This window comes from Galleria mellonella, unplaced genomic scaffold (genome assembly GCF_026898425.1).
Source record: "Galleria mellonella isolate WM207_F2 unplaced genomic scaffold, CSIRO_AGI_GalMel_v1 utg63, whole genome shotgun sequence".
NCBI classification, from domain to species: domain Eukaryota; kingdom Metazoa; phylum Arthropoda; class Insecta; order Lepidoptera; family Pyralidae; genus Galleria; species Galleria mellonella.
The window spans coordinates 6,000,492-6,028,454 of NW_026442130.1; the positions used below are offsets into that span (position 1 = coordinate 6,000,492).

General features: G+C 30.9%; 2 protein-coding genes across 4 annotated transcripts in view; both read right to left on the minus strand.

Moving 5' to 3' along the window:
* LOC113521815 (cAMP-dependent protein kinase type II regulatory subunit) overlaps nt 1–18,861 on the minus strand; it is a 29,890-nt gene extending 11,029 nt beyond the window's left edge. For 2 of the 3 annotated variants that reach the window (XM_052899798.1, XM_052899797.1), the window contains exons 1-4: nt 18,302–18,861; nt 11,551–11,741; nt 9,744–9,881; nt 7,985–8,197 (exon numbers count right to left, since the gene is read on the minus strand). In XM_052899798.1, coding sequence (XP_052755758.1) covers nt 7,985–8,197; nt 9,744–9,881; nt 11,551–11,741; nt 18,302–18,515 — 756 coding nt within the window. In that variant the 5' untranslated portion in view covers nt 18,516–18,861. The remainder of the gene's footprint in view (nt 1–7,984; nt 8,198–9,743; nt 9,882–11,550; nt 11,742–18,301) is intronic. The other variant, XM_052899799.1, reaches the window with a different exon arrangement.
* Nucleotides 18,862–20,564: 1,703 nt separating this feature from the next.
* LOC113521760 (uncharacterized) lies at nt 20,565–27,667 on the minus strand. Its single transcript, XM_026907414.3, has 7 exons — nt 27,280–27,667; nt 26,000–26,275; nt 25,167–25,508; nt 24,393–24,736; nt 21,642–24,266; nt 21,411–21,519; nt 20,565–21,178 (listed from the first exon to the last, which is right to left on the minus strand). The coding sequence occupies exons 1-7, from the start codon at nt 27,562–27,564 to the stop codon at nt 20,639–20,641; spliced, it is 4,521 nt and encodes a 1,506-aa protein (XP_026763215.1). The 5' UTR covers nt 27,565–27,667; the 3' UTR covers nt 20,565–20,638.
* Between the last annotated feature and the right edge of the window lie 296 nt (nt 27,668–27,963).

The following is a 27,963-nucleotide window of genomic DNA, read 5'->3' on the forward strand; positions in this document are numbered from 1 at the left end:
GGCAATTAAATTCAAATTTTTATCTTGATTGAGACGCCATTTATTATGTGACTATTTCTTTAAAAATCAAGTAGTTTGGTTTCGGATTTTTTTACAGAAATAAGATAAAATATGCTGACGACTATAATCTTTGATGGAGTGAGGGAATTCATCTATCGTTGTGGCGAAAAAACATCACGATATGCCCTGCATATCAGGAATATAATATTAAACTCAGGAATATAAATTTGTTATGAGTATCTTAGCAGCTCTACATTTTTTTTTATTAACACGTATAACACAAAAAGGGGTAAAAGTGTGATTCTTATAGTGGAATTCTTTTAGGACTTCAGGTAAGAAATTTAAGATGGTATATATGTAGACACATAAAGTAGTAACCACTGTTTAAATCAGGGTTTTTTTTTTAAAACAAAACAAATGTTATTTAAGATACTTTAAGATAATAATAAATATATTTACTCATTAAGTAACATAAATAAGACAATTAATATATAGAAATTTGAATGTTGGAATAAGTGACATTTTATTTCTATATAATTAGTATTTAATATTCTCTATTAGAATCGCATTTAGTATTATGACTTAGACAAGAGTATTGTTTGTTTAATTATTCTGATATTTACAGAGTAATTATAACGGTCTATAGATTCCTGTAGTCTGATCGGTTAGGTTGAGAATTGGTGGCGTGATTTATTTATTTAATTAATCATAGGAATACTAACATTTTGTATTATGACAGAGGGAGACTTTGTACAAAAGTAGTTTGCTTGGGTACCTCTGTCCCATTCGTGTTTCAACCGTAAAGCAGTTGTGTTTGCATGGCTGTGTTTCGATTTGAAGTAAATTTACAGGGTACAGAGGAATAACACCTGAGTCCTCAGAATGGTAACGCATGGGGGGTATCTAGGGCGAAACAGTATACTCTGTTATGTCCATGGTACTGCTCATGTCTATAGGCGACGGTAACCACTTTCCATCAGATGGGCCATCAGCTTGTTTGCCATTCTAAGTTGTATAAAAAAATCAAATATAATATGTATGTGTATTTATAATAAGCATGTGTATTAAAGGTATTTACAATATTTACTTTAACATAATTATTTAATATGAAAAGATGATATGACAATGATAGCGAAACATAATCGCAATTCAGACAAATTGAGAATCTCCTTTTGAAAGTCGGTTAAAAATCGATTTACTTCAGTAGATCGCAAATCTTTGCAAAGCTGTCGATAGTCATTATATATTTTCCTATATTTGTAAATTAACGTATTCATTTTGTAAGTGAATTAACAGCTTTAGATCTTTACAAAGGTGAGTGCCATTAACACGTTTTCCTCTGTTCAAGTAACCGAGTCAATCAAAGTGAGAGATGCAGCAGTGAGATATTGCTGGGTTCTTGTGTGATGGTAATGATCTTTAATTTACTGTCATTACGAATTCACAGCTTGTTCTCTTTGGGGTTGGCAAAAAACGTTCTTCAAGCAACATACAGAACTCATACATAAATATTTACAATGTAGTATATCAACGAAATATCTTGAAGTTTATCGTTGCGGGTGTGTGTAAGCGTTAACGATTAAAATCGTTTCTTTTTTGTGAAGTAATATCTATATCAACAGCAGTATATAACAATAGGCATACATATATTTTATACTGTGTAGTGTCATTAGTATTATTTGTAATAGAAACTAATTTTTTTTTGAGGTCCACAATTTTGAGAAACTGATTTCATTAATTAATACACTGTATATAATATCAGTCGTAAATTGTTCACTGCTGAAAAAAGTCCTCCCCCTTGGTGGGTTTTACCAGTACCCGCCACGTTTAGCAGGCGGGTTAGCAATCGCAGTTAGGCTTTGGAGATGTTTTAAGATGGAAGCTGCTGGCCATCGCTTGACTATTAAGTTCCGTTAGTCGCCTCTTAGGGCATTTATAGGAAAGGAAGGGGTGGCTTATATATCGGGACCACACACACACACACACACACACACACGCACACACGCATGTATATATATATATATATATATATATATATGACCCTGGAAATTTGTGTGCCCTCCACACATGTTTAACTTCAGTTGCGAACAGAAATGCAAATGCGTATGTCTGTTTATTAATGTTTATGTCTGGACGTGGTGCGCCCTTACGCAATGGATTCGAATATGGAATGGCGTTATATAAGTGTATCGAATATATCCGATTGGACTATGTTAGTATAGCGCGTTTATGATTTTTAGGCGTCATAAAACCATCTTATATATAGCACTTATACAATTTTAATTACCTTACCATTTCTTTCCATGTTCAGTTTTTATTATAGGAAAACGGTCAATAATGTCATTTGCTAATTAGTGACTATCGTGTACACAAAGGTTCCCAATGAGAGGCATTTAAAGGCATTTTTTACCATTGAAACTTCTATATATATTATTCCTTTAATATTATGAAACACAATTCAAGAAAATAATTTAAACTCCCTTATCAACTTACCGCGAACAACTATCAAATCAGTAAAGAACATTAGAAATTTTCGCCTTTTTCATTTTCTGGAGAAAAATATCAGATATATAATTATCATAAATATCAGTTAAACAGTTGTCAAAATACTCAATTAGAAGATTTTATTATTTAACGAATAAAAGAATAAAATTTCTCATATATTTCAAATAATACAATTTGTATTTTATACGCGTACTAATTATTCAAACATTCTCTCATTATGAGATAAAAAGTTAAAGTGACAAAAGTCCGCTTTTTGTACCAATTTTTTTTTTATATATTGTGGTCAATATATAATAAATAAATAAATAAAAGTGACTATCTTTCCAATTCCTCATAAACGACATCATATGACTGCATGATAGTGATAATTTTCACATTCCAGTCATAAAAAAATATTATCAATATTTTTATTATAATGATCACGTTATCATTATATAATAAAATTAAATCGGTTTTCTTAGTTTATCCAATAAAGTAAATAATAAAAACAAAAAATGTACGACGGACCAAAGTCTGTCTAATTAAACATCGAACTTACGTACCTAAACTGGTCATATAAACTCATTTCTGAACAAATATTTGGTAAAAAAAAATCAAGTATTTCATTTATTATCTGCAAATAATTTTTTATTATAAATGTCGATTTTTGTTTGATATTTTACTAATACTTAAAATTGATGCGGACTGGTGGTTTATCATTTTGTCTTTTGGTTTGTATGGGAAGTTGCAATATAGCGGATTTTATACAAATTAATCTACTATTATTTATTATAGATTATTTATTATTCAATAAAAGAAAGCTACGATAGATACGTAGCTTTCTTTTATTGACGATGATGATTTATCTAGTATAATACAATTACTAGAACATTGTGGTCGATTCTCTATAATTTATATTTTATAATTATGTATGATATAATTTTATTACAAGGACCAATATCAATTAAATTTCTAATAGATGTTTATAAAACATTAATTTTAAAAAATATTAAATTAAAATATAGGTTTAGACAAATGGTGTCTCAGAACCGACGCCCGACGATTCTTCATAAAGATTAAGATTAGAATCGTGAAAAAAAAAAAAAATTTGGGAAATAGCAAGAGTAAACACTGCCGATTACAATACTTATCTAGTTTGTTTCCTTAATTAGCCTGATCAAGTATTAAACCTTGGACCTTTTTCATACAAGATTTGTGGATTCTACTGCGCCGGTTAGACTGGAAATAACCGTTGAAGACGTTCTTATTACTTACAATCTCTTCTTCATCATCACGATCATCAAGATCATTGAATAAAAGTTTAATCAAGAAAATAATGAAATCATTATATAAGATAACACACGAATATACATTTTCATAGATAAATACAATATTATTAAATTTTACTTGGCTTTAATTAAGTAATTATATACCCACTTAGCGGTACTCGGTAGCAAAGCTTATCAAACACCCTAATGTAAGTGTAAATCATATTTAATGATAACATATTATTTTCAACGACGCGAGGACGTAACCAGTATCGTGTTAAACAGCCGATATATAGATTTGCTTATCATTTTTATATCAGGTTTACAATTGATTGTTAGACTTAATAGTATTTGTAACTATGTACTTTATGATTGTTTAGTTGTTCCTATCATAATCCATGTATATATATTATAAATATCGATGTCGATCTGTCTGTTTGTTCAACAATTTTAAAAGTCGCCTTTCGTAGACAGACAGTTTTCCGGTTTGGTATCAATATAGAACATATTATGGATATTTGATCGCGACGTGTGTAAGTTTAGTACTCGCACAAGATATGTACGTTTAAGTATGAAATTTTAGTCATTCTCATAGGACTTTCAAGCTGGACGGATGAGGCAAATATAAAGGGAAATGTTGCTTGCCGATAAAATATCTCTCATGTGCGTACAATGCAAAAAAAAAAAAAAACTAATGCGTCATTCACACACCGACGAATCGTGAATTACAACGACTTGTTATTATTTTGTAGGGGCTCATAAATTTCTATAATCATATCACGAGTTCACAAATCGTGAAAAAAACAGGAGTACCTCCACCCCACTCGTGTTTCTGCAGCCAAACAAGCTTATATAGTCGTATTTCGCGTTGAAGGGTAGGTTTAAGGGTATATAAATCATATTATAGAAACATCACTATATATTACAGAAATTTCGGGACATAATACTCTCTCTCTTACTAGTTCTCAGAAATGACAATGCACGAGGAGTGCCGTAGGTGTCACAGTATATATTCTGTTTGTTCTATATATAGGCAGCCATCATCACTTTTGATTAAGGAGGTTGACAGTTTGCCATTTAAAGTAAAATGTCAGGACGAATCGCAAGGTGTTGCAATGTGCTTTATAAATCGAAAATCCATTCCTATGTTTATACATAATTTTGTTTAAGATGGATCGTAAATAATCGAGTCGTAGAAAATCACGATACGGTTATACCAGGAATCGTTACATATTTATTATTAATGACAAATAATTAATGATGTACGTATGTGTAAACGAACCACAAAAGTACCGTGTGCTTGTTAAATGTATGCGTGTGAAGTAAGATAATATTTACGATAAAATTATTTTGAAAAATGTACTTCGTATGTGTAGACTCTGAGGTACTAGGTATAATAAATTGAAATTAGATATCTAGCTTAAAATATCAGGAACTTGAAGCAATAAATACTGATAAAAGATAACATTAAAGTATAGTAAGAAGAAAAAAAAAAGTTATTTTCTTATATACTTTATACAAGGCTAAAATTCAACTGCATCTCTTCTTATGGAATAGTCTAGCTCGCCTCATTTTCAAGTTTGTGATACCATCGATGATGCAATATTATGTTGTTAGTGTTGTATAAATTCTATGAAAAGAGAAGAATTCATGCGCCATTTTCATCTAAATACATTAAATATTGGTTTTATTCAATCTATATAGGCTGAACCTAAATTAGAAATTTATGAGCATCTCTGTAAATTATTGATGCCCATTAATTCCTCTCTTTCCGTGAGTAGGCAAGGTAGATAAAATCTTTTCTGAGAAATCAATTCTGGGTACAATACCTAGAATTGATATACCAGATGAAGGTAAAAGACTTTATAAATTTAAAAATAAAAAAATATTCTGAATAAAGTACTTCATATGTGTGGACCATAAGGCGCTAGGTATAATTTAGATACCTAGCCAAAACTATCGGTAACGTGAAGCAATAAATATTGATAAAAGATAACGTTAAAACATAGAAAAAAAAGCAAGTTATTTTCTGTCACTTGACACAAGGTTAAAATTTAACTGCTTCTCTTGTCATTGATTTTGAGTTAGTATTGACTGCATTTTCGGGACATTGAGCACGAGCGCCACCCATTCATGTATGAAAAAGAGGGGGGATTGCTACTTCAAAGGCGTCTGTAAACTATACTTCTGAATTCTTTTATAATGCTGTATTAAGACATCGCTATTAATATTGGTGTATATATGTTATGGAATAAATTTCTTTAATGCATTCAAGTTAGTCTCTTATTTTTTTAATTACTTTATAAATTCTTCAAAAAAAGTTAAAATCGAAATAATATCCACCTACCGTAGCATGATTAAAACTGTCATTATGTTCACATTGAGTTAGTATTTAATAATTATGTATCTATATTTATATGTTATATATATGTTTATTCCCTATATGTTTATGGAAAGTAGGTACGTTTCGTTCAGCTCTGATTTCGGATGGACTTTCACAGTAAGAGAAGGCAGGCCTATGCAGATGCAGGTACGTAATAAAAAACATTTTTAAAAATACGAATTGAACTTCATAAACTGACTGGGTAAAACGACAATCATTTGCATATTTTTAAAGGAAGTAGAGTGTTCCATTAGGGAAACTAATTTTTTATACGGGAAAAATTTATGAAAATTGACAAAAAATTTTGAGCTTTGGATGGGTTAAAATAAGAAACAATTGAAAAATAAATAATAAATATAACTGATTTATGATTCAACTTTTTTGTATTTCGACCTAAATTTTCATGAATGTAGAACACTTTCTTAAATGGATATATCTAAAATATGTACATAGAAATTATCAATAAGCAATATTTGTGTAAGTATCTACATGATGTAATCGCTATTTTAAAAGATGGTTTAAAGATTTCGTGGATAGAAACTGTAATACAAGACTTTTGATGTGATAAATCTATCTAGATAGGCTTTATCTCGGGAAAAATCGATTTTACGAACGAAACTACATCGGCCAGGCATTGAAAAGAACGTGAGCGGTGTTAAAATTTATCAACAAATAGTGACGTAGCGCACTTAGCGAAGTGAAATAGAAATAATAAAATTTTGAACTTCAATCAATCAAGCTTTAAATGATATGATAACAATTGACGTGAATATACGTATTATACGAAACGTCATTTTATACCGATAAAATAATTTATAACATATTTTACTTAATACTAGCTTTTGCCCGCGACTTCCCTCGCGTGGGGTATTCGATTTCTCAAGGTTTTTGTTTGGAACCATAAGCTTAAATCTAAAATTTTATCTGATTTCTAAACTGACAAAGTTCCATAAAAACTTTCAACCCCTGTTAACTCCCTTAGGGGTTGAATTTTCAAATTCCTTTCTTATTATTCACCTATGCTATATAAATATATACCTGCAAAATATCAAGATTCTAGATTCAGCGGTTTCGGCTGTGCGTTGATATATAGGTCAGTCCCTCAACATCCTCTTTTATATATTCGTATATAGATATATATGATATAATATGTATAAATTTATATTATTATTGCTACACATAAATAATATTTATATGTAAATTTTTACGTTTTATAAGTACAATCAATAATTAAAAAAAAAAATTATCTGCGAGAAAAATATATTGAAACCTGTATTTTTTTTAATACCACAAAGATGGCACACAAGCACACAATCCGTCTGATTGTAAACGGTATAGATAAATCTCTATAATACTTAGTATAAGTGCTTTAGGTATAATATATGTTTGGTGGACATGTAATGTTGAAACGTGTGTAATTTGTGTAGTTTATAAAAACATATAATCCAACCTACTAACATACACTATAATTATTTATTACTTTACATTTATTATATTCAAAATGTATGTATAAAGATTCGCTGTTTTGAAGTACAATTTATGTTTACTATCTATCACAACGGATACATGCATGTCTTGTCTCTCACGTTTTTATAGTCAAACTACAAGAAAATCAGGAAAATAGTTTAAATGTTCAGCTGGTTATAGGTAAAATAAAAAAATTATGTTCACGAATTTGCTATAATACAGATCACGCGGTGTAGGATCCTGAACATTTTTTGATACATATGTATTTGCAGCAGAGTCCCTTTGAAAACATCTCTAAAAGCTTAACTGCGGTTGCCAATCCTATTATATCATCGATCATAATTATCTGTAATAGGAAAAAAAAAATTAAAAGTGTAAATACCTGAAGCGCCTTCAGCATGGGCACTTTGTCGAGAAGCTCTTCGTACAGCTTGCGCTTCTTGAAGGCGCTCTTGAGCAGGATGCGGCGGAAGGTGTGGCGGTCCATGGCCCACAGCGCGCCCGCCGACTGCGCGCGCACGGACGCCGCGCGCGGCATGTTGTACATCAGCGCCAGCTCGCCGAACGAGCCTGAGCCCTCGTACGTGTGCACCACCTGGTGATAGCACACAGTTGGACTCAACGATATGTAGGTATTATCAGGTTCTTAAAAACTATACATTCACATAAACCAGTTTTTTTTTTAAATTAAATAATTATATTTTATTATAATTTTTATAGTCATTTTATCGATCTTTTACAACAACTGTTAGGACTAATGCTCTAAAATAATTAAAAAATGTTTCAAAACAGCAATATGGCGGACTAACTAGGAAGGGTGAGGAGGCAGAAGGGGGCGACTCGCCCCGGGCCTCTAGTCCTGTGGTGCCTCCAAACGCCCCATTTTCCTCATTCATAACAATGTTCTATGTATGTAAGTCTAATTTAAATTTCCCTCACAAGATTATAACTAAATAAACACTTATACATACAAATGTGAACTGAATGAAAAGCTTGTAACATTACATTAAATTCGTTAACCGGAGGACGCAATTAGCTTTGCCCTTTTGACCGCCTTAGACCGCTATTGCATGACACTAGTATGCATTCATACTAAAACATTTAGTTTTAGTGTGAATATGAACAAATTCGTTCTTTAGTGTGGAATGAAGAAAAATGCAGTAAATAAACAAGACCCACTGTTTAATTTGTTAGTTTTAGTGTATGTTGTGTTTGTTCAAGTTAAAATACTTATAAATTGCATTACTTTTCTTGTAATATGTGCATTACTATAATATCATTTATGTACCACAATTTTGAAGGAAATAATTGTACATGTATATTAGCATATTATTTGAACTTTTGAAAAATAAAAAAATAGGTATTAGGAAATTTTAGAAGAAAATATGAAATGAATGTAGGTATTTTTTAACAGATAACAGTGAACTATGATTAATGTTTTAATGCATTATAGAATCACCTTTAAAATTATCATTATTTTGTAGCTTGCAAAGTATGTTACGAGATAAAATGGAGGTCAATGCCCAGCAAATGGCAAAGGCCTCCCTTTTATCTTACCAGATACCCCTGTCCCAAACCAAAGTCTGTTAAATTTATCAGTCAGACATTTCAAATCGATTAATTTTGCTCGAATTTCACTGTTCACTTACGCTATAGTAAACAAGTAATATTTAAGAATTAAAACCTTACAGTATTGTTCCGGTGTGTGAAGGGGCGAGGAGCGGAGTGATTTTCAGGGATCATGATTATTAAGGGGATTAACGATTCCATTATTATCAAACCACCTTGATCAAATCATGGCGAATTCGTCATTACATATCGTTTGCTATGCAAAAACATTCTTTTTGTTTCTACTTTTCCCTACCATCATATAGTTTACGTTATATATTAAAAAAAAAGAGCATATTTATCCAAGCTTTTCTCATTTTTCTCCAAGATATCTCTCTCTCTTAATCTCATATTTTATTAAAATTTCACGAATAAAAAAATAACCATCGAATCTGACAACACTGTCACGTGACACAAACGATCTCCTACTCTTTACTCGAATTGCAGAAGAGTTCAAAATTACAAAAAAATGGTAACTATATTCTAGACTATTGTTAGAATAAAATATGACAAACATTATCATAAAATATTACCTTCTCGACACGATCATCTCCGGTGACGAGTACATCAAACATGCCGTTTTCGATGACATAGAAATTGTCGCCGTCATCGCCCTGCCTGATTACATACTCGCCGGGCTCTGAGCGTTTCTCGAACATTGCGTCCAGCACCTGTGATAAATAAGCTTTATTAACATAATTAAGAAAAAAAGATTTAAAAAAAGGATAAAAAAAAAGAAAAATTTGCTCCGTACAGAAAACGGCAATATCAATCGCAACAAATTGACATTTGATCACATACAATTGAATTAGTTTCATTTGTTATCGGTATTTCCTCATTCTCTCTTTATTTTAGAAAGAATTCTTACAGTATGTTTAATTTTTAATGAAGACAGAAATTGAATACACTGATTGATTTAAAAAGAATTGTTCACTGCTATACGTATCTGAAAATTATTTTCGACTCTTGCAAATATTAAGGAAAAACGAAAATCAAATGACAATTGTATTATGCAAGTTCTCAATAACAAGAAAGTTATCCAAGGTCTTAGTAAACTTTTGCAACTTAAACTTGTATATGGAGGCGTAGGTAGCTAAATAAATAATCCTGTTTTGATCGCGCTGTCCTCTGTTCAAACATTGGTTACATAGACTAACTGTATTCTGATCATGTTACTTCAAGGTTAACACAGCGATATAATGTTTCACAAGCAATAATTGTAGTGTTTATCCTTGTTTATTTTAGACCCCTCGTTAGGAATTGTAAAGTCTGGTGTCATTTTTTTATGATTATCACCTGATTCTTATTCTAAATGTGCAAATCTTACGTAAGATATTAATTCGGAACTATTACGTTTCATTATAGATTGAACGAATAATTCAAATCTCTAAGGCAGATTAAGAATGCTCTTTGATATCTTAATTTCTAACGTCGTCAAAAATACAATCGAAAAAGTTTTTTTTTTTTTTATTTTGCTACTTACGCACTATCCTAATATTCTTTTTATGTAACTTAGAATGGCAAACAAACTGACAGCCTACCTGATGAAAAGTGGTAACTGTCGCCTATAGACTATATACTGGAATATGTTAATGCAATAATCTCCTTCGGCACATAAATATATCGCAGGTGTTATTTTCATATAGTTTCAGGATTCTATTGCGAGCGAAGTCATTTCATCGCGGATTCAGATCTGTTTTTTGATTTAATTTTTGCATAAGCGCTATGATACCTTTGCCCAACATAAGTGTATTACATTTTAAGCGACTTTCGGTAGAGGTTTTCAATTTGTCTAAATTTTTTTCTTACATATATTTATATATCTTACGCTGTAAGGTTACCAATTCTAAACAGAGTTTCATAATTATTTTCGTTACGATTGATTACCGTATTGGTTCTGTAATTTTGTGATGATTGAATTTGCCATTGTCGTTTGCGAAGCAAAAAAGTGCTGGTTGCGAAGCAAAATGTATTTATAGTTTGAAATATTCTCAATCTAATGTTACCACGAAACATGCCGTCGTTCATAGTTGTGTGCAGTGTGTTCATGATTAATTTTATTGGGAGCAAAATTGACGATTTTTTTAAATTTATATATAAACTGTTCGTTAGTCTCGCTAAACTCAAAAACGGTGGATCAATTTGAATAATTTTGGATAAAGGGATTAATAGAAAAAAGTCAGGAAAACCCGACTTTTAGCTGCAAAAACTGAAAATTAAAAGTACCTAGGTAATTTTATACGGAAATCGCTACTTCGAATTACTTTTATTAGATGGCGTTGTAGGTAGGAAGTACATCGAGTCGTCTAGTTTTTAATAAACTTTACTTGTCACACATACCTGCTGCATCTGCTGTGCGTCGAGCGAGCGGAACAGCAAGATGCCCCGCACCGCCTCCGCGAGCCGGGCGCGCTGCGCATCCGATTTGGGGAACACGGCAGGCGCGCCTTCGTCCGAGTCATCCTCCTCGGGGTCGTACGTCTCCGCGAACACCGACTTGCGGCGGTTGTTGAAGCGCGCCACCGGCGGCTCTGGTGTTGCCAATAGAAAATTTACACGCTATTTAAATGTATTTATATACATTGTGACATCATCAACCGGTATCGGAAATTATTCAATATAAATACAGGCAGCTAATGTATCTTAAAAAATTTAATGAGCAATTTGTAATATTTATTATGTTCTCATAAGATTATTATAAAAAAATTGTTAAATATAAATGTATAATTGAAGTCATTAATATCCATTTAAAGCGATGCTTTACCAGTGAATCAAAACATTTTTCCAAAGAACGATGGGTTGAAAAATACACAAAAAGTAATACGCTTATTAAAGACTTTTTACTGCGCCCGGAAGCTTTGATTCTGGACTACTAAATAAAAGTCAATGACCCACACGGAAACAGATGATAAGTGACACTATTTAGCAAATTGTTTATACAAAAATTTAATTAAAGTTCCGTAATTTTTTTTTTTGAATTATTATAATAATAATAAAGATTGCCTTGACGAGATTATTTGTAGCGATAAGATCGCTCATTATTCTCAAATGTGTGATCTACCTATGTCTCATATTTTTGTTTTTACTAATCCAATATCCTTTAGGAGAGCATAATAGAGAATATTTACCTATTTATAATAGCTTTAGAAATGACACAGATTCCTAATGTGATGCCCGGTAGATAGGTATAAGCATTTGTGTTTATGGATTGGAAAAAAACGAGGACAAATCTGAATGCGCGCACGTTGCCTGCGAGTAAGTTAGGTATTCTATAATATAGTCCATTAAAATGGTTGCAATACTTTTGTTAAAACCATGTATTTGTATGGGTACTAATGAAAGGTCTAACAACAGGTTGACTTTAAAAGACAGATGTGTTTGATGATTAAAATGAAATAATAACCTTATATAATTTTATTTACACATAACTCACAGGCTTGTCGCCATGTGCGTTCGAATAAAAAGGTATTTATTTTTCAAAAGGTCGTCCGGCCTTGTTTAGTTAAGTCAGTCACGTAACTACTAACATTGGTCGGATATCGACTCTAAGTTGCTGACATTGTTCCTAACATGTGGTCCATATAGAGCAGGTTTTTCTATAAAAATAGTTTATAATAGTATGTTAGAAGGTTATACGAGTGAAATAAACATTACAACAAAAATGTTGTACTGCTTTCACTTAAATAGTACAGTGCAAGAGATAGGTATATACTGCTTGTCGGTCGCGTAGTCACTGACGTCATACTACCGTCGTGAAGCTCATGAATATTACATTTGGCTCATTTAAAAATGAGGGATGAAATATATTTTTTATTGCACAACAATTTATTGTTGATAAGAAGTAGTATTATACTTGTCAATAAATATAATAATGTTAAGGAAATATCTACCTAATACTTAGTCGAGCACTGTTTAGAATAAATTGAGGGCTGACCTCTATAAATGTTATCTGTTAGCACTTCCTCACATTTTAACCATTTTCGAGTCATTCAACCAGATTTAAGCAATTAATCACACTGCCAAGCTCATTTTCTTTGTTTTGACTTGCTTAAATTTAATGTACCTACCTAGGTATCTATTTTGTTCTTTACGTTCACAAAAGTTATTGTATATTGAGTGAGAAATTTGTATTTTACATTAGAAATCTAAAAACCGCTAAATCTAACTAGGTAGGTATAAGTAATTTTTTTACTGCTATTTGGCGTAACTACCTACTTAAACAATTTAGGCATATCTTATATAAAATTAACATTAGTGAACATATGAACAAATGTCTAACTTAAACAAAAAGATATTTGTATTGAGATTAGTATTTTTTGTACGTCTTATTTTTTGGGAACTAAAATAAGGTGGACCTCAATTTCTCTGTGAAAAAGGCGAACGCAATCTTCGCTAAATCTGAACCGATTTTGATGATTCTTTTTGTAAACGATATTAATTACTTTAGTTTAAAGTCGCTTATTTTGCAGAGTATAAACTTAAATTATAAATGCGATAAAAATTCGTACAGAGCTTGTTGATTAAATATGCTAGATATAAAAAAAAAAAATATTTGAGGTAAATTGTCATAATAGCTGTATATTAGTCATTGTAATGTTTTAGAAGATAGTCATATAGGTATGTCACGTGGGTATGTCGTGAGAATAATTCGTGATAATTCACTTCTCGATTTAATATTAGGCGCGTATATACCTACATACTTATTTGAAATGTGATATTCCCTTACTCAAATGTCTGTTGCATCAGTACGTATAGAAGTCTTCATTCCAAATATTTCAAATTAATTTATATTTTTTTCCGATTGTTTTTATACTTGGCATAGATATTTAGTAAATAATTTTAGTAGGTGTCATTTTATTGATATAGCAACTTAAAAATAAAAACGAAAAATATTCCATAACCAATTAACATAAAAAATATTATTCTAGCTGTTTGTTTATATTATACACTTTTATTTTGATATAAAATATATATCAAGATTGTTTACTAAATATTAAAAAATAAATTATTAGACAATATTATCATAATATGCTAAGAAATTCATCCGCACTATCATTTAGGTATATTCGATTTTCATTGGTATTTCGAAAGATCTCTCAGTAATCTCACTTATGTGTTACTAGGTACGAAATGCCTGTACAAATCAAAATTTTGTCCTTGACTTCTAGCTAGACCTAGTTGAATAGATGTAATGAATGGCAGTTATTCAATGAAGAGAGTTATAAATATAAAATATTTTACATTACCTATCTTTACACTTGTCATAAAATCGAAAAATATGTTATAAAAAAAACTAATTTTTTAGATAACACTAACTTTTTACCCACTATTTCGTACGCGTAAATTTCAGAAATAGGAAAAATAAAGAAATTGACCAATTCTAGACGCCGTATCGAGATAAAACATATACCAGATTTTAAATTAGATCTTCAGGAATATAAATATGAAAATCGCAACCAATTTGGTGCGGCGTTTTTGAGTGATTGCGGAGCAAACAAACAAACAGGCAAAAATGTCTACAAATACTGTTTTGACTTGTAATGATTTTATAACTTTTTTCTTAAATATCTCCCAAGAATAGACATACTTATTTGTGTTAATAATCTAATAAAACGAATTACTAATAATGATTATTGTATCTCTTTGAATTAATGAGGGCTTAACTTGCGCGCTAGGAATATGGAACAGATGCCTTTGATATCTAGTAGGAAGCTTGTATTGCACATTTGGAATACGTTTCAAGAGACAATAATGACGCAATATTACCCAAACACAATTCGCCGTTTACTTACTTAACTGACAAAAGGATGTTACCTATTTTTATATAATCACGACAATTGGTAAATACTTAATTTTAGTATTTTTAGCTTTTTCCAAATAACGGCGCCTAATATAAACAATCGGTCGTGTGGTCCCCGCATAGAATAGGTCACCCTTTTTTTCCCGCGGGTGTCGTAAGAGGCGACTAAGGGAGGGCGAGGGATAGGCAACAGCGTCCCTCTTAAAACATCTCTAAAGTCTAACTATGGTTGCCAGTCCACCGGCCAGGCGTGGCAACTACTGGCAAAACCCCACAGCCTTTGGCTGTGGGGTTTTGCCAGTAGTTGCCAAGGGGGAGGCTTTGTTTGTTCAGCAGTGGACAGTTAAAGACTGATGATGAATATAAACAAATAGCTAAATGAAAAGGATCAATTGTTAATAGATTATTGTTTTATTACTTTTTTCTTTTGTTTATAATATGAAAAAGAGTATTTTTTTAACCCAACTTTAGCAATGCAACTGATTTCTGATTTGACTTTTAAGGAAGAAAATGTCACAATTGAAATAGGTACCTTTACGCGTTTAATCGTGCCAAGTACCGACATATAGGAAAACTGTCTTCCTATACTTTATTAAGTGAATACAATACAAGAATATTTTTATGAATTTTGTTTAATACTGACCTAATAATATACTATTTAATATATTAAATTGCTAAACGTACAGTAAACAACAACCAGTTTTACTACGAGCGTAATAATTATAAAACTTTTATCGACGTCATTCATATGAATGTCGACTACACGAAACAAATATCTAGTAAATATGACGAGTGATCTCCCGATTTATATTGGCTAGTATACAAAATTCCGTGTTAATTTTTTTAGTACTATGTGGTGTAATGCCAATACTATACCACTTATTATAAATGGTTATATCTCTGTGTTTGTGACTTTATTAATTAATTGTTCCACTTTTATGTGATTTTAAAATGAATAATTTTTAAATACCTAATATAAAACAAGGTTGCCATCTGCGTCCAATTCGCTGCATATTTTTTCAAAATTCCGCAACACATTCAATGTGGCTTTCACAGTCATTTAAATATTTGCACTGTGCGAAGCTAAAGCAGATCGCTAGTTAATTCTAAACTTTGATAATATTAATATACCGTTACTACCTCGTATAGGATTACAGTCGTGAACATGTTTATTTTAAAAAATGCAGTATATACCTACATGTTACAATGAAATTTAATCAATACCACATGTGTAATATCTGTTATTTTTATTAGTCTCTAATTCCAATGATTAACTGAATTTATTATGGCAGTAAGTAATTATACTATGTAAACATTGATAATAATTAATTTATATCTTAAAGGTTATTATAGCCAATTAATATAATTATACTATATTTCAATAAATATCAAATGTGAGTTTGTGAAGATGATTGAATATTTGTTATTCAACCACACATAGTGCTCGAATGGATTAATGAAATTTTGCATGTAGATAGAATATTTCTTAATGTTAAGTACATATAAGGTGCTTTTTATTGCAGAAATTGATCCAGTGGGATAATTTACACTATGTAGTCATAAGCTAATGTTTTATAATGTTAGAAAAGGCAAATTCTTGAATTATGTAGAAGAAAGGCACTTATGAAACACATACTCAAGTTTTTAATTATAGATAAAGTGATATCATCTTCTAATCTCAATGTAAGTTCATATAATCTATGCCCTATGCTGTTTAGAGAAGATAGCAGTTAGTAATGTATGACATCACTAATTAATCAACAGGTATTTTATTGCTCGCTTGTGATAGCATATTACAAGTATTACAACCTAATAATTGTCTACTTTTATATTTACTGAGTACCTAGTTAAGTATAATAAAATGTAAAGAAAAGACAGACAATTTTCAAATTGACTCATTAGACAGTAAATGTAGCCAGTAATGGTTCTTGCTTGTGTAAGTACCTACCATATATAACAATGAAACAGAACATCTCTTACGCAAATACCACTCAAGGCCTGGTTAGCACCTGTAGAATTCATACTATTCAATACAGTGTGTGTGGTCACATTTAAACAGCAAATTTTATGTAACACGCAAGTAAAACATCTGGTTCTGTTCAAAACATTAAAGTCAATGGCGGACAGGAAAAAAAATAAGCCAATCTCATCATCACACAACTTCAAAGCTTTTAAAAACAAACACACAAATGGGAGCAGCATATAGTAAACATTGTAAATGTATGTCTCTACAAACACTGCAAAGAGGTTTCAATTTTAAAATTTTTGTTAGTATCAGTTATTATTATTGTTAATAAGTAGGCCAAATATTTAGTGTTTACATTCATTAACAGAAAATGCAGTGGTCTAGTTAATATGCCATATCATATTTTTTCTTGATGTTTTAAAATGATTATGATGAAAATTAATGATATATCTTGTCTGTGTTATTTATTATTTGGCAACAGTATACAATATTCCTTAAAAATTTATATTATACATAAATAAAGTTATATCACAGAAACTGTAATGGCAATGTGCCAAAAATCAAATGATTACTACTGCTGGTAGTAGAGAGTATTTATAAATATTTTTTATACCTATTCAAGCTACCAAAAATCGTATTACTAACAATAATAATGTTTAAATCTGAAAAAAGATTAGTATGTTGTCTAGATCTAATATACTACTATGATAAAAAATCAAAACATATCTAATAAAACTATGTCTACTCAGCATAAAATAGCAGATATACAAATGTATGCTGATGTGATTGAGATAGATCTAGATTATTATGTTAAAGACTTTAAGGTTTTAAGTTATAGTTTTGATGGTACTTGTTTAGAACATAAGTAGAAACATGGGTGAAACAACATGTGACAAGAACTAGGTCAATATAATATTGGTCACAAGCTCATTACAATTCATCAATAGTAGACTTTAATGGTTTTAGATATTGTACATGATTACTTGAAACCATTTGTATGTTATATAGAGTTATGTACAATATTAATTCTGAATTTGATAATACATAAGAATCTAACATTAAGATTAGAGAAATAATAAAATCAATAATAGAAATAGAAATCTTGGTGCAATGAGTTTATATTATTTACTTAAATGTGGAAATTTATAATTATTTTTTAATCATTACTGGATGGAAGGCTGTTTTTAATCAGGTAGGTACACTTGGTTTATATGAGATGACATGGCCTATGACTACTGCGCCTAACGAACCCACCTTACTGACGTCCTGTACACATTCTTGTGACTGTATTATTGTTTTTCTAACAAATATGAGTAAATTAGTACCTTCTTCGTCTGATATTATGGACTCATCGGGCGTGCCGGCGGTGGGGCCCCGCACTATGGTTGTCGTCCTGTTGTTCTGTAACCTTGTGAAGAACTCGACCGCGTAGTTGATTACGTCTCCCGGCTGCTCCAGAAGGTAACTTATGGTGAATTCCAGTAAGATCTCTCTAAGGTCATCCGGGACTTGTATGCGTCCGCCTTGAGGCCTGCTCATTTCTAACGGCGTCGCCTCGGTGTATCGATATTATCCCGTATAGAGAACGTCAAAACGACACGTTAGATTACAATTTCAATATCATAGCCATCGAATTAGCTAAAGCGACACACCAACGAGCAATCTTACGACGGGAAGTAGCACTACATACAAACGTTAGTAAGAAATAAAACCACACTATTATACTAAAATTTCTTTCAAATAATAGTCTTTTCTACTTGAAATTAAATATAATGACACACTTTTTTCAAAAAAATCTTCGTCCTCCAGCCTGACAAATATAAAATCTCCCTTCACTAAAGTAAAAATGGCGAATTCTGGATTGCCCTACTTCACTTCACCTACATCAACTTCACTTCATTAAAAATTGTTGCTATATTAAAAAATATCTACTATCATAGACAAACTACTATAAAATACTTGACAATCGATCGGATGACATTCTCGTTTGTGGTCATTTTATCGATTTTTATACAATAAAGATAAATAGTAATTTAGATATTTTACTAGTAAACCCATGTCTTTAATGTATATTAACAGAAATAAGAAGGATGTTTTCGTCCAGTCTATTTTAATATTTTTTATTATATTGAATTGGTATTACCAATTCAATACAGTAAAAAATATTAAAATAAATTCTGGTATATTGAATATACCAATCTGGTATATCATTATATCCGAATTTACCACAAACATATAATATTTATTATTGTCTGTGGAATCAACCTATGTATATTTGTCTCCTAGTTACCTATCTTTCTGAAGACCAAATGGATAAATCCGACAATGTGGGGGAAGGGATTATCAGTAATGAAGTTTTAATAGCCTCATTGCTAGCAATATACCCTACAAGCTCGACGTTCTTTCAGTTCCACTTGGAAACCATCTTAGTTCTTTCTTGTAAAATTTGTCACGATGAGTTAAATACCCAGCCTGCGCTAATAGTATATGCTAGCGGGGTACCAGCGAGGCATGATAAATGAGAAAAAAAAGGTAACCATATAGTTCTCAACGGGAACCGCGAGAAAATCGATTTTATTAAATCCCATTGCTGGACTGGCAATACATCCTATTGGGTGTATTGCCAGTCCAGCAATGGGATTTCTATAACCAATTAATAGCGATCTTTTCTCTTCTAAAACTTAATACGTTAGTCTTTGTTCTTAGATATTTTTAAATACATGAGTTGTATTAAAAAATACATAATGATATAAGAGCGAAAGATTTTGTGGCATTTATAAATGAAATTAATATCAGCAACTCTAAATGAGTAATATGGAGTAATATTGAAACTTGTAATAGGTACTAAGTATTATTAGTATTATCCTTAATCTATGTAGATATGGAAGTTGATAAAACAAATGGCTTTTCTATCGTTTCTATTTTTCAAGATGGTTTCGTATTTGTTGGTAATAAAGATTAGCAACCCCATTACTAGCAATATACTCTATCAGGTCGACCTCCTCGCTATGGCGCATTGTTCTGAATTCCAGGTGTATTAACACGATGGGCTAACTAACCTGCCTTTCCATCCTCACTGTTGTCCCGCCAGTGTATACCGTTAGCGCAGGCGGGTTTACCATTCCATTATCATCCATTACAAAACCTAGCTTGTCCAAAAGACATCAACTTGCTTTCTACCACATAAGATTACAATTTTTGATCTTAATTAATAATCGGTAAAATATATGTCTCATTGCCAACTTTATTTGTAGTGTAGGTATTATATTGGAACTATATTTCTTTATTCACTACTAAAAATGATGTAGCTATTTTAATACGCAAAACTTCAAAAAGGTTTATGATTGAACTAAACCAAGATCATCAATGTAGTCTGTACGTTATGACACTTTTGAACTGTCTGTAAAATAATATCTCATCTTTTATTTCTAACTAGCTGTTACCTGCGGATTTGCTCGTATGGTGTCGTGTTCCTTTTTAATTGAAAAAGTTATAAAATAAAGTAAATTTTACTTTCTGGATTTAATAGTTTTGATAGGACTTATAGATAGGAGATGAAAGGGAAGGTAGATAAAAAAAATAAAAGAATTTACAACAAAACAATCTTTATTTACATAAGGCGTATGTAATTTAAATACAAATTTTTAAATATTCCTATATTCTTAAGTATTGACCTTTTCCTTGTGATAATCATTGATTATATTTTTCCTTATATACGAATACTTGCTAATAGCATCCTTTTCTGGGAAAACTATAATATTTTCAGGAGACTCGTATGGATTGTAATCTTGTAGTTCAAATTCTATTTCATCGTCTGAGAATAAATCAGGTTCATGGTTTTCCATTACTTTCATTGAAAGACATTTGCAGTCTCTTAAAAATTCACAAATATCCTGGATGCTTTTAGCTGTAATTAATTCGAAAGTTTCCGACAAATACATTATAGAACAGCCGGGACATTCGAATATTTTATTTAGAATTACACCACACCATTTTAAGAGGACATCTAGTTTGATACTCAATTCTAAAGTAAGCCATGGTGATGGAATGATGGTTTGTTTGTCTAAAATCACGGTCCAAGGCTTGCAGAATTGTAAAAGTATAACACAGTTATCATAGTAACCCACTCTTTTTATTGTATTCATTTTCTCTAGTTCAGTTAACCGATCAATTAGTGTCTTTTTGTTATAACCAGTGATTTTCTGTAACAAAAATAATGTCTCATAATTATAAACATCACCAAAGTGTAAGAAAATATTGAAAAATGTTTAGAAATAATAAAACTATTTCATTGTGTAAGATCGTTTTAACAAGAGCGCATGTTATATGAGTATAAAATAATATTTTATTTTTATTAGTTATGTTTTCACAAAGGCATTCACTAATTACAATGAAACTAAAGAATATAAAATTAGTAAACTTTACTGATTTTACCTTTAATTCGTTAAATGTAGCTCCCTTTTCACATTTTATATTTAAATGGCTTATTATTTTATCTTCGAAGTCCACTACGTTATCATCAGTATATTTAATTATTGCTTTCCTGAAAAATAAAATAATAGCTATAGAATTTGCAACTAACATATTTTCATAGAAATCGTAAATGTAATTAATAATGCAATATAAGTAATAGTACTATTTGTAATAATTAGTAACAGTCCATACCTTGAGAATGAATTCAATGATTCTTCAATGTTGAGTGATTTATATAATTCTGAAAATGTTTGTAAGCTGCTTAGGTTTATTAGCTTAAGTTTTCCAGATTTCAGTTTGTATTTAGTTTCTATATCGATTACACTCAAATGCTCCTCTGATATTGTGGAGTCTGACGGGCCAGTATATACTGGAGGAGTTACAGTTACAATGTCTAACAAACCACATGTGTTAAGCTCACAACATACACAGTTAATACCAGGCAACCCATTTATTTCTTTCTCAGATAAATCACATTCCAACACTTTTGCAATATCATCAGGGAATTCCGAATTCAATCTGCATATCCATCTACGTTGATAAGCTGCCGATGTTTTGTAAGACGAATCAACTAAATCTTGCAAATTGATCTTGTGCAATTTGTTATTGAAAATTTTCTCCTTTGGAGTTATAGCTCCACATTTACGCAGTTGATCTACCGCTTTACGAAGCAAAACTTCTGGATACATTTTGAACATTATAAATATTTTTTTTGCAACTGAAATGTGGACTTCTTGATTACACGATAGTACTGTAAACATAATAGTTTCTTTTATGGTAGGAAGTTCTAACTCTGATTCGTGTTTTGATTTGTATGTGTTGTATGGTTTGTTCGCTGAACTTGGGACAATAGTATAGTTTTTATAGAAGTCCTCTAAGTTAAATGCGACGCAAGGCTTTGGGTGGGTAAATGTTTTGCTATTTCTAACTTGATTAATTATGTATACTAATTCTAACATGGGCAATCTACTTTCACTTGTATATTTTCCTATATTAGTTGGGTAACGAATTCTAAGCTTTCTTAAAAAACCCTCATATTTTTCTAATAAATTTCGTCGGCGCCGCAGTTCACTTAGTAGGCGTTCCCTTTCATACACCAATACAGGATTACTATCCAAAACGGTTGCTCGTCTATGGCAGATACTTTGAGTTTTTTTTGGATCTTTAAGTGACAATATATCTTTAGCAACAAGATTTCTGACCCTAAGGCAACCAGGTTGTGAAGTGGGACTCATAATTGTTATAGCAGTTTTACACATCATAATTATCATATCTTCTTCATTTGTCCATGTTATCAATGAGTCATTAGTTCGTTTTCTCTTCCTAATTTTAACAGGAGAAGTCACTTCTTCTGTAACAACTTTTGTGGGTTTAAATATTTTCTTTCTCATTTTTGTTACAGGTTTTTCTATTACGGGGAACTTTGCTCTTTTGGTCAATATCTTATTTATTTTTGGGTCAATTTTTACATTTACACTTTTGTGCCATAATCGTGGTATATCCATAAAGAAGCTGGAATCATATCCACAAGGTCCCATGCCATCACCACTTCTTTCACCAGCTAGTAATTGCGATGCTTCTTTTTGTGTTCTTACTGGAGGAATTATTTTTTTATTTTGTTCTCTTGAAGGTAATTCTATAACTGTTTTAGTGCTGATTTGGAACACAGCTGTCCAAAAATTACTGACATCCTCCAAAGTTTCAAAATAAAAAGATCTTTCTAAATCTGTGATATCTATATTTTTTCTAGGCCATACACCAGTTGTGTCTATTATTTTGGCATGGCGATTCACATAGTACATATAACCAGGGATAAAACTTGTAGAATCGGCCCCAGATGGTTGGGCAATGAGTTGAATTAAACCAAGTACAGCTAATGTTTTCAGGTTTGATTTTAAAGAGTTTTGTAAGCTTTTTGATTGTAATAATTCCTTATATAGTTTCGGTGGAGCATCTTTTAATTTCAAATAAAGTGTTTCTTCATTTACAATTAAATTAGACACATTTAAGTTACCAAAATTACTAAGATTTCCAATTGCAAAATCCACTGTCATTTCCAGAATAAGGTCATGTAGACATCCAAAACCAAAAGGAAGATCACTTAAAACTTTGGTATCATTAAAATATGCTAATTTTGCAACAAATTCATGAAGCTTTTGTATTTTGACATATCTAGGAAGGGAAAATTTCGAAACTGGTTTTTTGATGCTGGAGGATATTGCTTCTTTCACTTTCGTCTCTTTGCTTAAATATGCTCTCATACATATATCTTTGTGTTTAGCTTTGATAATAGGATCTGTAGCCTTTATATGTGGTGCACATATTAGAATGGAATATTTTGGTTGAGGTGTAGGCCACTTAAGTCTTAAGATCTTTATTTGACCATCTGTTGCCAATTTTAGAAGAAACGACTTCAGTGCTTTTGTGTCCATTGGCGCTTCTCCAATTTCATTAGCTACTATATTACTTAATGTTTGATAGCCAGATATAAAAAGTTTTTCTCTGACAATTTTCAGTAAACCATTTGCAAATTTTAATTGTCTCAAAGTTAATGTCTTTTTTGAATTCAGTAGTGATTTTCTGTCTCCGTTTTCATTACCATCAAAAGCAGTCACTTCCATAATATCATTTTCTGCACCATCAGAGTTTATATTACTGCCATCTTTTTCAGTTTTAATATTAACAGTGTTTTCACCAGAAACAGATGGTGTGTTTGAATTTTGTAAACTTTTACTCATGTCTAAATATTCAAGAAGCTTTTTCTTTTCTTCTGCATATTTAACATCTGTTTGTCCAGTGGTAGCCACAGCAATAAATCTTAAAATAAACATAGAATATATAAATATAAAAAAATAACACAAATAATAAGCCTTACAAATATTATAAATGTAAAACTAAGTTTGTTTGTTATTGATATAAAGTAATTTTATAAGACAGACATACCTTGCTGTTCTTTGCCGCCCTTTATCCACCAAACATTCTCTAAGAATTCCCTTTGCCCTATATACCTTACAAATAGTTCTTGCAGTGTAGAATTCAATACCCAACATGTATGCAAGTTCCACTTGTGTTAAACCTTGGAGTCCAGCATCAAGAAATCTCTCATAAGCCTGTCGTAGAAGATTTACTCCAACTTTGTATTGAAATTTGGGTGGTACTTCAGTGGGCTCTTCATCTGAGTTTGAAGACTCATCACTCTTTGATGACAAGGAAATATAACGTCTAGTTACGGGACGCTTCCTTTTATTACCTGTAGTTGTTGGGTTTTCATCCACAAGCTTTTCTCCCTGAAAATATGATTAATATAAATATAAAATTTGTCACACATTTCTAAATCTTTTGAGTGCAATGAAAGGAAACAAATTTATTCACTTATAATAGAAAATATCTTTAGTTCATAAAAAATTAACAGCCCATTTTTAAGATTGTATAGCCATGTTGTTCATGGCTATATAATCTGCAATGCAAAACAGGCAATTACTTTGCTTTTATAATATCACCAAGACAAGACAAGTACATAAGATATGTGACTCTTATGTACTTGTCAAATGTTAATTCTGTATATAATATACAGAATTTCTTTCATTATTCTTAAACTTGTATAATTAAGTTGTATTTTATTAAATACTCTAGCTTTATCAAATTTATAAGGAAAAGATTAAAACTACAAAATAATAACTTAAGCATAGTCAAGATAATTGAAAATATGATACTTACAAAATTAAATACATTAATTGTCTTCTGGAGCCTCCTGTTCATTTGTTGCGATATAAAACCTTTCTTTATAATCTCATCAGTTCTCTCACTGTAGTTGGGTTGTTCTTTCAAATAACACAATAGATCATGAATCCTGCCTACTTTAGGCATGGATAAGATAACACTCTTATAAAATCTTTTCAATCTGACAATTAAACTCTTGACACCTCTACCAGCCAACATTTGTGTTAAAAAAACAACCCGAATTAAATCTAAGTCTTGTAAAAGTTTTCTGTTATAAAACAAGTGTTTGGGATCTTTAACTATTTTTGTTAGGTTTGTTTTGCCGACTGTCATTTGACCCTAAAACATTTGTTGCTTTATTGAATACTAGAGGAAGAAAATTTATGTAAAAATAGAGGCTTTTATCATTTGGTTCTACCTAGGCAAAAAGAACTAAGTCACAATGGGCATATGAAATAGTATTGGCTAGACATTTAGTACAAGTTAGAAAATATATAAACAATATAATGAACATCACAGAATATACTGTCAGCACCATGGTTTTCTTTATCTAATTCACACAATACACATACATTGTTATTCTCATACACATATAGTTGTATAGCTACTAAGTGAAATTAAAGTACTAACTTTGCTATAATTTGAAGAATTGTCTTATAAAAATATCTACATCTTCCTTTTAAGAATGAAACCACTGTGTAAATTAAAAATAAAAAAATTAATAAAATTAGCCAATTTTTCATTTTTTTTTCCAAGACAAGAAGTTGTTTATTTGTGAAAAGATATAACAGCAGAAGTATTAACCATAGAAGTTTATTGTGAATACTTACATTATGTCTTGATTTTCCAGTCAATTCTAGAATACAATAATGTACAGGGGACAACTGTGCTAAATAGCTGATAGGTAAATGAGGTGCTAATGCATGCCACCTTTCTTCAAGAGAAGCAACTAAAACTAAAAAGTCATTATATTTAGATTCAACTTTTGGATATGGTAATTCTTTAATAGTTTCTTTGTCAAGTAATTTCCGTTTTTTATAATTGACACAAGATCCATACTCATTCTCTACTGGATGATATTCATATGGGCCATCAATATAATCATCCTGCAAATTAAATAAAAGAATTTTAATAAATAAAAACATAATTTAAAGTATTGATAACTAGTTAATTATTGAGATTTGCATTGTTAATTAAGGAGAAATAAATATTATATAAACATACATATATAAAGCAAAGGGTGACATTGTACAAAAGTCATTTGCTTGGGTACCTCTTTCTCTTTCATGTTTCTACTGTGAAGCAGTTGTGTTTGCATGACTGTGTTTCGGTTTGAAGGCTGGGAAATGGTAATGAATTTTTAGGATACAGAGACACAACACTAGCCTACAAGAATGGCAATGCATGGGGTGTATCATAGGCGAAATAGTATACTGTTATGTTTATGGGAGTATCTATAGGTGATAGTTACTACTTTCCATTAAGTGAGCTTGTTCGCCATTTTAAATTTTCATTTCAAAATTGATTTTATTTTTAAATTAAAATAATTGGTTTTGTCTCAATTAAAGTCAGATTTTTTGCAGAACACAACTTTCAATTATTATAAACATCTATAATTATTATATGTAAAAACTGATCACCAGTGTATAGGACTTCTTAGAAATAATTCCACTTTATAAGCACATAAATAATATTTTGTTAATAATATTTGAAAAGAATTTACCATAAATATTAAAATTTTGCATGCCATTATTTTGGCAAAACACACCTGTTCCTAACATATTATTTCTACCATCTGTATACCGTGTTTTTCAGCAAATAAAATATATTATTATTATTAATGGTAGGGTTCCAGTGTCCCAGGGTAAAATGGTCAAGTTAATCAAGCTAATCATGGCGCATTTGCTAGGAATTAATCACGATAATTTTAAGGCGAATTCATTGATTAACCTAATGAGAGGCATTGTCTTTATTACTAACAATTTTTTATTCTCTTATAATGTGAGTAGTAGGAAAGGATTTCTGTAAATTCCCATAGGTTTCCTAGTTCGCACATGCGAGGGCACAGGGGACAGATACTTTTTCAATAGGTATAGATAATTATACTTACAGGATCTTTCAAATGGCCACTTTGCTCATCGACAATTGTAAATCTGTCGATTATTTGTATACGAGGCATCGCATCGGGGAGTTGATAGAGGTTTATATTTTTGGAATCAATAATATAATTCCAAAAACGAATTTTCATTTTGTCGGTAATTTGTGAAGAAGTACGTTTCTCTATTCGTCTCCATAATAAATCTAAGGTGATGCCTTCAAGCCCTTCCAAAGCAATTTCGTCAATTATTATATCTTTAAAATTAAACGTAAATTGTTTTTGTGAGTTTAAATCCATGTTTCAATTAGTACATATAGTATTAATTATTCAAAGAATATAGTAATGAACACGATGGGATTCATTTGAGAACTTTATTTAATATTTTTGATTAAAACTAAACTGACAGCAATCGACTGACAGCAGTCGACTGACAGAGCAGACATTGATAGTGATATATGATCACAGATCAAATATTGTATTAAACATTTCCTTCGCTAGATTGTAACCTAAGAACAAGAATTATATAGAAGAAGTTATAAAATTGCCAATTCATAGCAGGCTAGTCTATAGAAAATGTTATACGACCATATAACCCCACCAAGTTCAGATACAACCTCCTTGCATACTTTCTACATAAACTGTGTCGAATATATAATCTAGTAATTTATAATCTAATAATCTAGTATATCTGATTAT